At 38.8% G+C, this 15435-nt stretch overlaps 1 protein-coding gene across 2 annotated transcripts in view; it reads right to left on the bottom strand.

The window, feature by feature from the left end:
- Herc2 (HECT and RLD domain containing E3 ubiquitin protein ligase 2) overlaps window positions 1–15435 on the bottom strand; it is a 184166-nt gene that overhangs the window by 108141 nt on the left and 60590 nt on the right. For both annotated transcript variants that reach the window (XM_055607517.1, XM_055607518.1), the window contains exons 21-30: window positions 12627–12811; window positions 11837–11992; window positions 10759–10944; window positions 7202–7372; window positions 6526–6629; window positions 4625–4775; window positions 2431–2645; window positions 2078–2210; window positions 1843–1970; window positions 1560–1755 (exon numbers count right to left, since the gene is read on the bottom strand). In XM_055607517.1, coding sequence (XP_055463492.1) covers window positions 1560–1755; window positions 1843–1970; window positions 2078–2210; window positions 2431–2645; window positions 4625–4775; window positions 6526–6629; window positions 7202–7372; window positions 10759–10944; window positions 11837–11992; window positions 12627–12811 — 1625 coding nt within the window. The remainder of the gene's footprint in view (window positions 1–1559; window positions 1756–1842; window positions 1971–2077; window positions 2211–2430; window positions 2646–4624; window positions 4776–6525; window positions 6630–7201; window positions 7373–10758; window positions 10945–11836; window positions 11993–12626; window positions 12812–15435) is intronic.

The following is a 15435-nucleotide window of genomic DNA, read 5'->3' as shown; positions in this document are numbered from 1 at the left end:
AGAAAGAAAGAAAGAAAGAAAGAAAGAAAGAAAGAAAGAAAGAAAGAGAAAGAAAACCTCGTATTAAGAGTGTTTTGGCTGGGTATGGTAGAACACCCAGAACCTCAAAGGCAGAGTCAGAAAGGTAACAAGCTCAAGAGCTGCCTAGGCTACAATAGCAAGGCCATGTCTCTAAAAGTGTTTTTATGTACCTGAGGTCTAGGGCCACATGTCCACGGTTTACCTAAATAGGTGATACTAGACTGTAACTTAAGGAGCTCACGTAATTTTGTTTTGGGGAGTTGGAATCTGAGCAACTGATGCCAATCACACAAGTCCTGCCTGCCTGCTGGTTCTTACAGTCATAAACAGAAACCTTGGACACCGAGGTTCAGGAAAGTTTCCCAGATAATGCACTAGTGCTGGGAGAACTAACCAGGTCCACACAGGATCCCATTGGGAGGAGACACTGGAAGCTGTGCCTAATTTGCTCTCAGCTTCCTCACATATATCCTCTTCTTTGTTAATACTCTTCTGTATTCTTCTGCAGTGATAAATTCTAACTGTGAGCATAAGAGCATATTATCACATCTGATAATGTGCTGGGGACACAGCTTAACACCAGAGTTAAGTTACTTCTACAGGTTAATTCCTTTAAAAGTGAGTTGGAATAAAAAGAAAAAAGGAAGAAAAGGGGGGCAGGGAGGAAAGGGAGAGAGAAAGAAGAAGGGGAAGAAATGAGAGCAGAAGAGAAAGAAAGGGAATGGGGTAGGAAAAGGGAAGAAAAAGAGGAGAGATGAGTAGGAGGAAGGGTAGATAGAGGGAAAGAGGAAGAAAGGGGAGATGGAGAAAAAAGGAGAAGGAAGGAGGGAGGGGAAGGATAAGAAGAAGACAGAAAAAAAGAAAAGGGAGAAAAAAGCAATGGAATAGGAAGAGGAAAAAAAGGGAAGGAAAAGGCAAAGGAAAGCAGCTTCAAATATCACACAGTATATCTAGACACCCACAACAAAAAACTCATCTAGAGACACAAAGTTTTGAAATAGGCCTGAAATCTGGGATAACCTAACTTTCCATGGTGTCAAGAACTTGGTCAACTGTGGTCCAAAAATATTTGTATTTGTCCAGAGTCACTGAGGAGAGAATGACTATATCCAGGTAAGCTCACTATATTCCACTGTTATAACTACCCTGCTTTATTACAGTTCATCTCATATGGAGTCCAGTTTACTGTGGTTGAGACTACTGCCCCTTTGAGCACCCACTGAGGGCCTTAAAATGTATCACCCAAAGAGAGAGTTCTTCAAAACAACAGCAAAACATTTTCTTATAAAAATGGTCAGATCAAATCATACAATGCAGTGTTCCAATATATCTCATTACCAGGACGACATTATGAATTTCTTAAGCCTTTTTTCTCACCAACTTATTAAAATAATCAAGACTTTTATAATCACAAATACACATAAATACTATAAAAATACATGGAAATGCCACAGGCAAGGACCAGTATCAAAAACTTCCCTCTGAAATCACAGACTCTGCCAAAGACAACAATATATTCTGACTTTTTACATCATTACCTCTCTTTTTCCTTCTTTCTCGAATGATCTTCTGAGCTATCCTCCTCCAGCGGGGTAATGAGCCTAACAGCTTAAACTTAGACATTATAGAGAGGTCACTACACACAGCAGGCCTCAATTCATTGAAGAGAAATCTCAAGCGTTCAATGACAGGAGCACACACCTCCTTGTAGGAACGGCCCTGTTCTTGGTGAGTCTGCAAGTTAATAGGGAGATAGACTTAGCAATAAAAATTTTGGTAACCGTCTATAAAGCACAAAAAATATAATTAAAATCCATTCACCTTTATGAGTGAACATTTTGCTTGATAGACAACTCTACAAACATCCACCACAGATTTAGGCAATGTTCTGTGCTTTACTTGCTCAATACCAAGTGTACCTACATGAACTAAAGATAATGCCACATGACCTGTAAAAGACATTTTTGGAAAGGGCAAGGAAGGAATTAATGTATATTGCATGCCATTTGAGAAGTCTACCATATAGTTAAAACACATGGGCTACTGAGCTCTGTACCTAAATCTTCATGTTTTAGGAGGCAGCATAACAGTAGACGGCCAACCTCTTCCACAGGATGCTCTGGAGGAAATGTGATCGGTGTGGTCAAGTGGCACTGTCTACAGTACCTTTCAATTTGACACAGAAAGTCCTGCAAGAAGAGGAGTCAGAGATAATCTCAGAGTCATCAGTAAATATTCACAAATCCCAATATGGCATAGCTTTTACCCAACCATTTTCAACAGGTGATCTATAACTCATTTTTATGGTAACAAAAATCAATTATCACCTCAAATCCAAATCTCCAAATAACATGCAAAGTTGTGCTGTATTGAAGATACGAAATGCTAAGTTAGGAGTACCTAGCTCACCTTCACATTGTGGTCCTGGATGTTATTGTCTGCGATGGCTTGCAAGAATGCCTGAGAATGATCACCCAGGGCCCATCTGTGAGAACACAGTCGGGACTTGCTGATGGGTGTGCCCCCAGGAGAGCTACAGTGGTCCTCATCTTTCTCTTCATTGTAGCTGTAATGAATCTGGCTGGTCTGTAGACCCCCAGAGAAAATCGATGACTGCAGCCACTCTAGAAGATGTGTAAGTATTCATTAATGAGAAAATGAAGTAAATTCTTCAGAAATAAACACACAAAAATTAAAATAAAATCCTGAACTGAATACTCAATTTCAAAACAGAAATTCAGCATCATTCTTGAGATGCTGACATACTTAAACTCTCTATACTAGAAGTTTCCGACTGTCCAATGTACCTTAGGTTGATGTGATGGTTAGTTTGAATTGTCAACCTGACAGACCCTGTGAACATTTGTGGCAGACTGCCTTGACTGCATCTACTGACCTGGAAAGACCTAGGCCCACTGAGTAACACCATTCTCAGGACTTGGGTCCTAGAGTGGGTAAAAGGCAGAGAGTGAGCTGAATAGTGAGCATGCACATATTCATTTTCTCTCTGCTTTCAACTGAGTGATAAGCTGCTCCCGGTTTGACTTTCCCAAAATGGTGGACCGTAATCTGCAATTGTAAGCCAATAAATCTTTTCTTCCCCTCAAAGCTGTTTGTGTCAAGTTATTTTATCTCAGCAATAGGAACAGAACTAAAATGCATAACACTAGAATCCACCGCAGGCTTCACAAGTACTGTGTGCTCTGGTTTGGAGACTGCTTCAACATGTCCCCAAAGGATTCTTTCATTGGAAGCTTGGTCCCCAATATTGTGATGTTAAGATGTGATAAGACGTGTAAGAGGTGCAGCCAGTGGGAGGTCCTCAGAGGTAGGTCACTGTGGCTGTGCCCATGGAAGAAATAGAGATAGTGCCTACAGGACCCTGATTAGCCATAGGGAGAACAATTGCTACAAAAGCTTAAATTTTCACTCTTAAACCACACTCTGGCTCTCTGTATTATCATGCGATCTATTTCAGCATGGGTAATGTGGCCATTGGGGCCTGCCAGTCATGCTATCTGGATTTACTTAGAGTTTTATTATGATCACACACCACCCGAAGACTCAGATTGCACACTTTTCCATGGAAAGAGGAAAACGCTTCGGTTACACATCTAAGTACTCAACTCCAGTTGTGAAGGGAGGACAGCAGAAGCATATCAAGGGCTTGATCACCGCTATACTAAAGGAAGAAGAAGTAACAACTGAGCATCCTAAATTCTAGACTAAAAGGAAGAGGCTAAGCATGTGGACAAGAAAACAGCATGCCCAAAAGGTGTTCTATAAAGAACACCTTCAATTTAAATTTTCATAAAACTAAAGAAACAAGACAATATTTTAATAAACAACCATAATCGCTAAAAAGAAAACATCTTAAAGATGGGAAGGCAATAGACTGGAAAGGAGAGCTGTGGGTACTGTGTGTGGGACACAGGATCAGAGAGCTCTGACAGGAATTGGCCTTTTGTTGTGGCAATTAGAAGTATTAATTATAGCTGCTTATGCCTCACTGGAGGAAACCTAACTAGAAAATTACTGGTACACATATCACTGCAGGTTTTCAATAAGCGCTTAATTTATCAGTAAATCTAATCTAATCTGCTACTAACTCCAGCAATCAAATTTGGGGTGCTTTCAGTGTTCTTATTGGATACTTAGATTTGAAGTACTAGGGAACTTTCACAGAAGGCTACTATCAACTCTTTAAAAACACAGAGCTGAGCTGATCCTAATCACCTTGCTCTATGGAAAATATATGCAAGCACATTTTACTTCACAAAGATAAGCTTTTGAGCTGGCAGTAGGTAGGGAACCACCTGCCAGGGTGCACAGAATCTTTCATTCCTTTAACCCCAGAGTCTCCAAGCCTGTCCTCTGCTGAGTTATGGGAAACTCATCCTCCACTAGTACAACAAGTCTCAAGAAGGAACACAAACAGTACGGTCTACTTTACAGGCATAGAGGCCATCTTGCCTTCTCTAGCCATCCACTCTAATAAGCAGATAAAGGTCCCTGCCCTCGTCAGAAGTTCTTCCCATTATGCACTTCTGTCCAGAGTGCTGTCCCATAAAGCTGGTTAACAAAAAAATAAAGTGTTTCTTACTGGCACATTCAACCTCCACAGGAGACAGTGGTGTGCTCATTGCTAAATAGGAAGCATGTAATCCAAGAAGCAGGCCCAAGTTCCTCTCTGTGTCAATCAGAGGTGAAGACAAACTTCCCAGATCTGGTATGGTAACAACTTCTTGGTCAGGCTGGAAAAATTAATAGTTTGTCAGTCGAGAAAACAAAATTAATTAAAAATATAACACCAAAAAGACCAGCCAGCAGCTTATGTGCTTAAGATCTACTGCCATGATGAGAACAGGAAGATACAAAAGGCACTTGCTACTACATCCTAAATGAGTTTATATTAGAACAACCAAAACAGCACAGAAAACACTAGAGAGCAAACAGGAGAAAACAAGTAACATTTCTAGGACATAAGAAAGGAGAAGCATCATTAAATGACTTAACTAAAATATTCCCTTAAAGAATCAAATAGCTATTTCAAAATGGCTGTTTGTAATGTCTCAGGAAAAGACAATGAAACACTGAGTACAAGAAACAGTGAGAGCAGTGAGGAACAGTGAACAAACAGCAATATCATTACAAGCTGTGGCCACATGTGCTCATGAAATCAGTAATTCTGAGTTAAAAAAAAAAAAAATCAGAGACAGTCCCTGTACCCATTACTAGGGAATCCACTTGGACACTGAGCTTCCATGGGCTACATCTGTGCAGAGATTCTAGGCTATTTCCATGCATGGTCCTTAGCTGGAGTATCAGTCTCAGAAAAGATTCCTGTTCCCAGATTTTTTGGTTCTGTCGCTCTACTTGTGGAGCTCCTGTCTCCTCCATGTCTTTCATCCCCCCCTTCTTTCATAAGATTCTGCACTCTGCCCAAAGTTTGGCTATGAGTCTCAGCAACTGCTTTAATACCCTGCTGGGTAGAGTCTTTCAGAGGCCCTCTGTGGGTAGGCTCCTGTCTTGTTCCTTGTTTTCATGAACTCAGTGGCTGGCTCTCTGTTCACCTCCCCTTGAGGTAGGGAGGAGGGGGGCAGCCTTACCAGGCCACAGAGGAAGACAATGCAGATAGTTCTGATGAGACCTGATAGGTTAGGGTAATATGGAAGGGGAAGAGGACCTCCCCTATCATTGGACTGGTTAAGGGGCATGGGAGAAGAGTGAGGGAGGGCAGGATCGGGAAGGGGCTACAGCTGGGATACAAAAGTGAATAAACTAATAAAAAATTTTTTTTAAATCAAACATACTACTTTCCAGTCACCTCAGACAATGCAGGCAGTTCATTTTTCCTCTCATAAAATACCTTAAGCCTCATTTATGGCATTTGCTGATTTCTGTTACCTCTGGATGTCTCGAAAGTCAATCCAAATATAAAACTCCAATAATCACTAACTTACTACAAAGATGTATTTTTTTCTAATGAATTATGGTTCTATCACACTTTTCTAGGATAGTAAGCCATTCTAAATTTTTATGTGCTGGGCGGTGGTAGTACACACCATTAATCCCAGCACTCAGGAGATAGAGGGAGGTGAATCTAGATCTCTGTGAATTCGAAGCTAGCCTGGTCTACAGATCAAGTTCCAGGACAGGCAGGACTACACAAAGAGAAACGCTGTCTTAAAAAAAAAAAAAAAAAAAAAAAACCTTCTAAACTGTTGTCTAAACAAACTAAAGGGCCAAAATCTAATGTCTTTTTTTTTGTGGAGCATTTCTTTACTTCTGGCTTAAATGTTAACTTATCCAGACTTGTATATCATAAATCTTAACATACAAAATGTAACTTCATTTACCAAAAAACATTTTATAAACCAACAGAATCATTTTATGTCCAAATATTAGTATAACAAGGGAAAAAGTCATCCCATAACAGGCACATAAGGAGGACGCCTCCCCTCACATTCCTGCATATCACGCAAAACAGACACACAGCCTCACCTCCAAATACTGGCCAACACAGAATGCATGCATAGATTCCTGGGTGTCTTCAAACTGCAAAGCTGCTTCCAAAGCTACCACTGGATCTTCCCCTGCAAACTGAGCTAAAACAAAAAGGAAAACAGCAGTATGAGTTCAACACAATTTGTTCAGACAGCTCTAGTAGATATACAGCAGACAGGAAGTCAGTCTGTGTCAGCCCTAAAGTGTGAGTTGCTGGCATAGAAGAATATGCCACTCTCCCAGGCTTGCCTGGGACAAACCAGAACTTACAACAAGTTCTAAAAAGTTCTGGAAATAAAAATGCATGATGGGAGGCTGGGAAGAGTAGTGAATGCCCTTAATCCCAGCACTTGGTAGGAATAGGAAGGCGGATCTCTGAGTTCAAGACCAGGCTGGTCTACAGAGTTCCAAGACAGCAAGGGCTACCCAAAGAAATCTTGTGTCTCAAAAAACTAAATAAATAAAACAAATAACAATAACAACAACAACAAAAAAAAAAAAAACCATGAAAAAAAACGGTGAAAAATTCTATTGTGAAAACAGAACCAAAGTCACATATATATTTTTTGTTAAATCTGAAGCTAAATTTAAGAAATTATTCATAAACTGAGAACTCTACTTAAAATCACACATACTGTAATTTTTAACTATGGAATAAAAAGCGAGGCTTTACCAAGTATACTATTTCCTGTTAATGACTGTGTCTGGAAGTCTTTTATATCATACACTTTTCCATCAATTACAGTCCAGAAACCGCCATCTTTATTGTGGTTCTCCAAATCAGCTTTGCGAATCAGTGTCACCTCTTCATTATTTCTACAGTTCTGGCCAGTGAAAAATGACTCTGAGGAAACAGAATCCAAACATCAGTCAATACATCTCAACTATTATGATACAACTTTTAAAACAAAATATAGAAGAAAACCTGAATAGGGAAAGATTTTCTTTTGTATCTTTATGGTGTGTTGTATGCATGTTTGCACATACATATATTCACATGCATGTAGGCACATGTGTAGGTGTGTATATGCTCTTGTGTGCATAGGTGTAAGAGGTGGATGTATGTTGTCTTCTTAGATTACCAAATTTATTATTTATGACTGCGTCTGAAGATGATTTGGCAGTTTAAACAGCCAGATTGCCAGGGGTTCCCATATCTACCTCCAAAAAGCTCTGATTACACTCACTATGTTTTGGGTTTTTTGTTTTTATCACTATATTGCCCTGGTTGTTCTTGAACTCAGAGATCTCTGACTCCCAGTACTGGGATTAAAAGCATGCACCATTACACCTGGCTACCAAAAGGCTTTTTTTAAATGTGAATGATGGAGATCCAAACTCCAATCCTTATACTTACACAGCAAATGCTTTATCCCCTGAACCATCCCCTATTCCAGGGAAAGCATTTTTAAGACACAATGAACAACCAAAAAGTTTAAGAAACTGATCTCATTAATGTTCATTTTTGTTTATCAGAAAATACTTTAAAAAATTATTCAAGAAATAAAGATAAAAGCTTGTTGGATGCAAGGCATATAATTACTTTAAAGAGGAAAAATGTGAATAAGGCTTGAGCTGGCACTTTGCAAAGAAAATGCTCACCTTCTTAACACATATATGGAAGTATATTAAACCTGAATAATAATCCAAAAATATCTTTATAAAAACTACACGTGGCTAGGGATATAAATCAGTAGTAAAGTTTTGCTGAGAGTGTGTGCAAGATCCTAGGTGTCGTCCTTAGGGAAAAAAAAATTAAATTTAATTTAAAAAAGAGGGGAGAAGCTACAGCAAGATACAACTGTATATTCACCAAAAAGGACAAGTGCCATGTCCTGTTGTAGAAGTACAAAAATCCTAAAACCAAGTGGAGATGAAAGCTGGCACAATAGCTACAAAAAAAGTGTCATTTTGTAGTAAACATCATCTAGAAACCAGCACTTCCACAGAGGAACACACAAATGTACAATGTAATCTCAATCTGTAATCAGCAAGTAGAATAAATAAATAATAGTATGGTCAAATAATGATATACCCCATATAGCAATAAAAATAGAACTTGATAGCAACATAAAGCTACGAGACCTAATTTAAGAAAAGGCAGCAGAAGCCAAAGATGTAATTGTACATTTTCATTTATGTGAGGTCCAAGAACAGACAAAATTAAAAACTAAACTGTTGAGGAACAAATGCTTACTGAATAAATGAAATGGCAAAAAGCAGGCATCCTGGAGAGGCCACCTTCCCAGATGGGACGGGGTTTATAACAGCCCTACCATGTTTCCATGCTTAAGCTAAACAGATGTGACACAGCTTTCCCTATAAGCAAACAGAGCTAGGCTTTTGTATTTTTGTGTATATATAACAAAAATATATGTTTAAAGAATTGTTAAAATATGGGTTTGAGTGACTGTTGAGTGTTTGGCCCTAAACAGGACATATAACCCCTACCTTTACACGTGGAAGGGGAGAAAGAAATATAAGAGTCAGAAAATGGGGAGGAGTGCTGTCTATCTTCTAGACATGCCCTGGCTCTTACGAACATGTGCTCAGGTGGCTACCTCAGCAAGACTGGGCCTTTATACAGTACATCATAGGTTTGGAAGGGGTCTATAAGGCCCCACCTCTCCCTGGACAGCTAATAGGCAATTAATAGTTGTTGGGATAGAGGGAATCACATTACTCAATAGTGTAGACACTTAAGGCCTTTGTCATAAATAAATAACCCCCTACCAACTCTCATGAAGGCAATACTAATTAAATGCAGTGGGCCAGGAAATAAAAAAAATGGGTAAAGAAAGGGGGCAGAAGAAAGGGGGAAGGGAAACAGGAAGGGAGAAGAGGAGGGGAAGGAAGGAGAGAGAGTCAGAGATAGAGAGACAGAGAGAGATAAAAGATTAGCTTGTTAGGAAGAAAAAAGTTGTCTGGTGGGATGGGAAATGACATAAGGGAGAAAAACAGAGTGAATATGATCAAAGTACCTTATAAAAAAGTGTAAGACAATCCATTCTTAAATAACATTTTAAATAATTCTTGAGAATTTCATAAAGGCACGCAATGTATTTTTATCACACCACATTTCCATCCCTCCTCCAACTCCTCCCAGATGTCCCACCTGCTCTACCCCCTCTCAGATTCTCGGGCTGTTTTTTTTTGTTTTGTTTTGTTTTTTAAATAATCTACCCAGTCAATTTTTTGTTATCCATATACTCATGAGGATGGAGCCTTCTACTGGAGTATGGAGCAACATCCATAAAGACAACTGAGTCCCCCTCCCCTAGACACCATTAATTCTCCATTGCTCCTCCATTTAAGTGGAACATCAGAAACCCCTTCACAATAAATATTACAATGTTGAACAGTCTGATCTTTCACAGGTCTCAATAAAATTGTTTTAAAAGCACCATTAAGAAAAAGCTGTAAAATAAGTAAAATATTGATCAAAGTCAAATGCCCTTAATCAAATTTAGCACAGAAAACAAAGAGTGACACTTAAGTACACTCTAAAATAAAAATTAAAAAGGGTCTGAAATAAGTATTAACTGCATTTATAAATAAATTTCCTAAAAATGTAAAAACTTAATTTGACAACCATAGCAATTTTCTTTGGGACTTCTATCAGCTTTGGTTTAAGCTTGTGGTATAAAAATGAGTATGTAAAAGGGAAAGGGAAAAAACCCAGCCAGCAAGAGCTTTCATGAAAACTGATCTAAGACTGTGGCTAACACTGAAACCAGGAAACTAGAACCACACAGCGCAGTGACTTAACCTCAGCTTCAAATATTCCACAGCTCAAAACCTAGAGAGGCCAAAGTTTTGTATCAACTTGCTACACACTACAGACAGTGAGTACAAAGACACATTCAACCGAATACAGAATTCCCTGTTCACTGATGCCAGCATCATGAATGATATCAGAACAGCAGCCCCCAAATGGGCTACACTACTCCTAATCACCTAATAGGAACTACTAGAAATACCACCCAGAAAAGTTTTGAAAACTTTCTAAATTTCAGGATTTAACTACTAAATGAAAAATCTCTCTGAAATGTAACCTAAATCTTTTATTTGGATTATATTCTATTCCCACTTACGTGGCTATCAGTGAAAATAGCCATAAAAAGAGACTTCCTTTTTCAAATTGTCTTTCAATCAGAAAGGAAAGACCTGTTACAGCAGATAAAACTAAAACTTTTCTCAGTGAAAGCACTGTAAATTAAAGTGCCATACCCATTATCCCAGGCCAGGCCAATTCTTCATGATCATCCCGCTCCTTTCCTGGTGCTAAGTGGTTGAAACGGTCCAGGTGCTCCAGGAGACCGCCAAGCAGAGGTATAGCTCCAGCTTCTTGCATGAGACTAGCATTTTTACTGAGCAGAAGCACTATAGAGACCACTAGTTCTGGAAGGAGTACACCTGTATTTAAACAAAAAAGTCAGTAAGATTTTTACAGTGTAGGTTGAGACTGCAAGCATGCCTGGCATGTTCAATGACAAAAAAAAAAAACAAAAAAACCAAAACAAAAAAAAACCCAACAAACAAAAACTAATAGCCTTACTTTATGCTTAAGACACCGAATAAGGAATGCTTATGCATTAGCATATTTCTACAGCACTGTTATTGGGGGGAGGGGGTTGTTTGTTTTTTCAAGACAGGGTTTCTCTTGTGTAGCCTTGGCTGTCCTGGACTCGCTTTGTAGCCCAGGTTGGCCTTGAACTCACAGAGATCCACCTGCCTCTGCCTCCCTGAGTGCTGGGATTACAGGTATACACAACTACTCCCAGCTGATAGTACTGTTTTGTTTTGTTTTTTTTTTTTAAAGAAAGCAGTACAACTGTAAGACTGAACTCTCAAGATGTCAAATATTTTTCAAAAACACATGGACTTCAAACACAGACCTACTTTACCTATCTGTGTGATTTATCCAGAAAAGTATATGTTTGGCAATATTTTTACCATCTGAAAAAAAGCCCTAAAAAATAATGCTTTGATCTCACAAAATTAGCATAAGATTCTGAAAGCAACAATTTTTATGCAGTCAAAATGAAATTAAATCCTAAGCATTCATCTCATTACATTTCCATTTATGTTATAAGATTGTATTACCAGGTTACTTAACAAGAAGGGAAGGGGAAGAGAGAGAATTAAAAAGACAAAGAAACTAAAAAAATGTATAGAATGAACACAGAAAGTTTTTATCAGCAAAGGATGCACTATAGCTTTCAATGGTCTCCTAAAATAGCATATGAGTTAGCAAATGTCCAGTCAAAGTACAAAAAGCTTTAAAAATAAAACTACAGAAAGGTACCTGTGAAGTCTCCTTCCACTATGCAGGCAACCTCCGCAAAATGCTGCCAGCTGCTAGAAGCGATGCTGGCCGCCACAGGCAGTATGTCTCCAATGTGTGTGCACACAAGGGCTGTGTACTTTTTCAGCAAAGAGCCAACACCCATTAGCTCAGGACCTTAAAGGACGATTGTATTTTCACTATTAGAAATCTACTCTGATAACTGAGTTGTTCCACTACCCACTCCCAGGAAGAAATTGTTTACCTATGTACCCAAACAAGAACATATTTACCCTCAGCCTTTGGCTTTTTTCTATCATAGAACTAAAACATAATGAATTTGATTACATGCCTGATCATCTTAAGGATTTAAATATTTAGACAATAAAGTAAAATAATGATGCCTCCACCGCTGCAGAGACAGTTCAGTAGTTAAGAGTAGTGGTTACTCTTGCAGGATGCCCAGCACCCACACAGCAACTGACACCCATAACTCCAGTTCTACCTGACGCCCTCTTCTGACCTCTGTGAACATCAAGCATACATGAGTTGCAAACATATACATGCATGCAAAAGACTCATATACATAAAATAAACTTTATAAACACACACTTGTTAATTGATTAGTATAAATATTAAATATATATGCTCAAAAGAGTAGTTTAAAAATGTAACTTCTAAAACTGGTACATTTAACAGAGTATGAAAACCACATCTGGATATACAGAATTGGAAAACCAAAATAAACAAAAACAAAATTTAAAAGCTCCAAATGTACAAGATAACGTCTCATGTTTTAAAAAAAACTTACTGGAAATATCTGAGATCTGACCAATATTTTCTCCAGGATAAAGTTTACTGATGAGCAAGCGTTGAAAGCGCAGTAACAGGTCCAATGAAGCAGATCTCTCACAATTACGCTGCTCAAAGTCCAGACATGATGAGATCCTGCGCGCAACATCTTTCAGCCTGGCTACGGTCTGAGAAGCAATGTTTCTAAGTAAGGGAAAAGAGAGTGAAAAACTAAAGCTCTCTGTTAAAAGCAAAGGAAAGAAGAACTTGACATGTACTAGTTATCAGAAGCACAGACAATATGTAAGTTACCCACCCCAAATATGTGAGGTAGATCTGCAGCAAGCCCTCCCTCAGTACAAACTGAGTCCAAAGATCTAATAAAGGCCCGCGCTTTTCCAATTTGCTCTGAAAGAATATCAAACAATGACACAAAATAAGAGCAGACCATGCTCAAAAAGGGAAAGTTCAATGTAAACCTTTGAAAATAAACCTATTATTATTTTCTCTCCAGAGCAGTACTTCAAATACAAATGCCACTTCTTCTAAAAGTCAAGATGTACTACATCACTACACTACCTTTGCAAGTCTTCTTCAGCACCTGGGGATGGCACTGAGCTGTGGCACATGGGGATCCTCTAAGCAGAGAACGCAGGGGCAATGAGTGTGAACTGCCCCTGATTAAAGCAAGATGCCCAAACTCCGCAGCAAGGAGCAGCAGCTACCTCTAGTCCCTACTATGCACTGTGACTTGAGCCCTCAGCATGGGCAGAAAGGAAGTAAGTCATGAGCATCTGCCACGTTTATAAAGTAGTGGATGTTCCTGTTCTACAAGAAAAATACAAAGGAACAAAGGCAGAAATAACCAGGGTCAGAAGGAGAGGGGGCATCAGAAGCTACTAGAATAAGATCCTACAAGGACTGGCTGAGTTTGGGGAGGGAGAGAAAGGAAGTATTAGCTACATAAGCAAGGAATAACAGGTTATCGTGAAGTTAGGGAACAGGGAACACCAGATGAGATACTTGCCAAGTAACCACAGCCCCTGACCCAAGTGAGCCAGGCCTGCTCTCTGGTACAGAGAAGAGACAGGAAGGGATAGGTTAATGAAAGGAAATAGAGAGAAAGAGAAGAGCCAAATTTAGGCCTGGCTACAGGGCTGCCACAAACAGGTTTACACGAACGTTCCCAGATATGAATACATGTAAGCACTAGCATCCCTAGATAAGAATATACGTAAGCTACCAACACCTACCATGGTCCCCAGAAGACCAGCCTAGGAGCCACTACACATCAGAAAAGAACAAAGGCATACCTTAGGTTCCACATATGCTTTTAAGTAATGATGTTTTTATTTATTGTCAGAATTTCAGATGTTATGTTTTATGGGGCTTCAACTCTTTAATTTCTACCATAACAGCAAAATGTTGAAAAAAAAATATTAATAGCTTTTATCCTGTGGTCAATACCACAAAATTTTAACTTGTTTCCTTGTTGCAAAGTCCAGATCCATATGATCTGTAATAGGGTTCACTAATTACAAAAACATTAGAAATCTTTTCTTTTCACATGTAATTAATATTCTGTAGCACTCTGGCAGTATAAAACTCAGGAATCACTCTAACCTGTTCTTGACTATTTTTCACAAGGACCAATTTCATCGACCCACATTTTCTAAGGAATAAATTACAGAAAATGTTTCTAAATTCTCTTGTAACTTTAGACTATTTTGTAAAAATTGAACTAATCAAGTCAACATAAACATTTCTGATCATTATTTGAAGAATAAAATGTCTATTCATGAAAAAAAATGGCACATTACATATGCTTATCTGGGAGGTAGTAGAACCTTGAAGAAGTGGGGCCCAGAAGGAAGAACTCTGGTCACTGGAAAATTTGGTCCCCTCAAAGGGCATACTGGGAGTCCTGCTCTTCCTATCTTTCTACTTGCTTCCAACCCATCACAAGATGAGCGGCTTAGCTCTACCATGAAGCACCATAGGCCCAAATGCAAAAGAGCCAACCAACCATGGAGTAAAACCTATGAAATGATGAGCCAAAATAATCCTTTCTCACAGTGACACAAAGCTAAGACATTCAAATACTTTGATGATTTTACCATTTCAACATAAGCCCAATATAGAAAAAAACTATTGAGCGGTGTGTGTGTGTGTGTGTGTGTGCACGCGCACACACACACACGCTGGAGATTAAAGCCATCATATATGCTAGGCAAGCACTCTACCACTGAGCCCAGCTCTACAGTCATTTTATATTGTTTTTTTGTCACTGAAAATTTTATCACAATTTTATTACTAAAATTGACAATAACAAGGAGTTTTTTAAACTTAATCACCAAAATCACTCCAGTAATCTACTGAAGAGAGCAAGCATGCCCACCCTACCTACTGCAAACAGATGGACAGAGCAGCTACTGCTGCTACCAAGTCTCCTGCTGCATGGGCAACTTCCTGGGCCAGCCTTCTAAAGCTCTACTTTCTTTATGGGTATAAAGTGCAATCTAAGCATATCCGGAAGATGAAGCCAGAGATGCAGAAGTTCAGGGCCACACTTAGCTACACAGCAAAATTCAGGCCAACCTGGTTATATAAGACTGTCTCTTTGCATCCCAAAATTGAAAGCATAATAAACAAAGAGCCTAGATTCATATAGAGCAGAATATTAAGAATGTGATCATTTCTTTCATTTTCTAGTAAATCCCTTTCCCAAGTCACACCGACTTTTTACTTTTTAAATTACCTTTTTAAATCCAACTATGTCTGGGTTATTTTATATATATATATATATATATATATATATATATATATAT

Source organism: Psammomys obesus, unplaced genomic scaffold (genome assembly GCF_907164565.1).
Source record: "Psammomys obesus unplaced genomic scaffold, mPsaObe1.curated_primary_1811, whole genome shotgun sequence".
Classification (NCBI taxonomy): domain Eukaryota; kingdom Metazoa; phylum Chordata; class Mammalia; order Rodentia; family Muridae; genus Psammomys; species Psammomys obesus.
The sequence above is the reverse complement of the archived record's forward strand: the minus strand, read 5'-3'. Positions and strand labels throughout refer to the sequence as shown.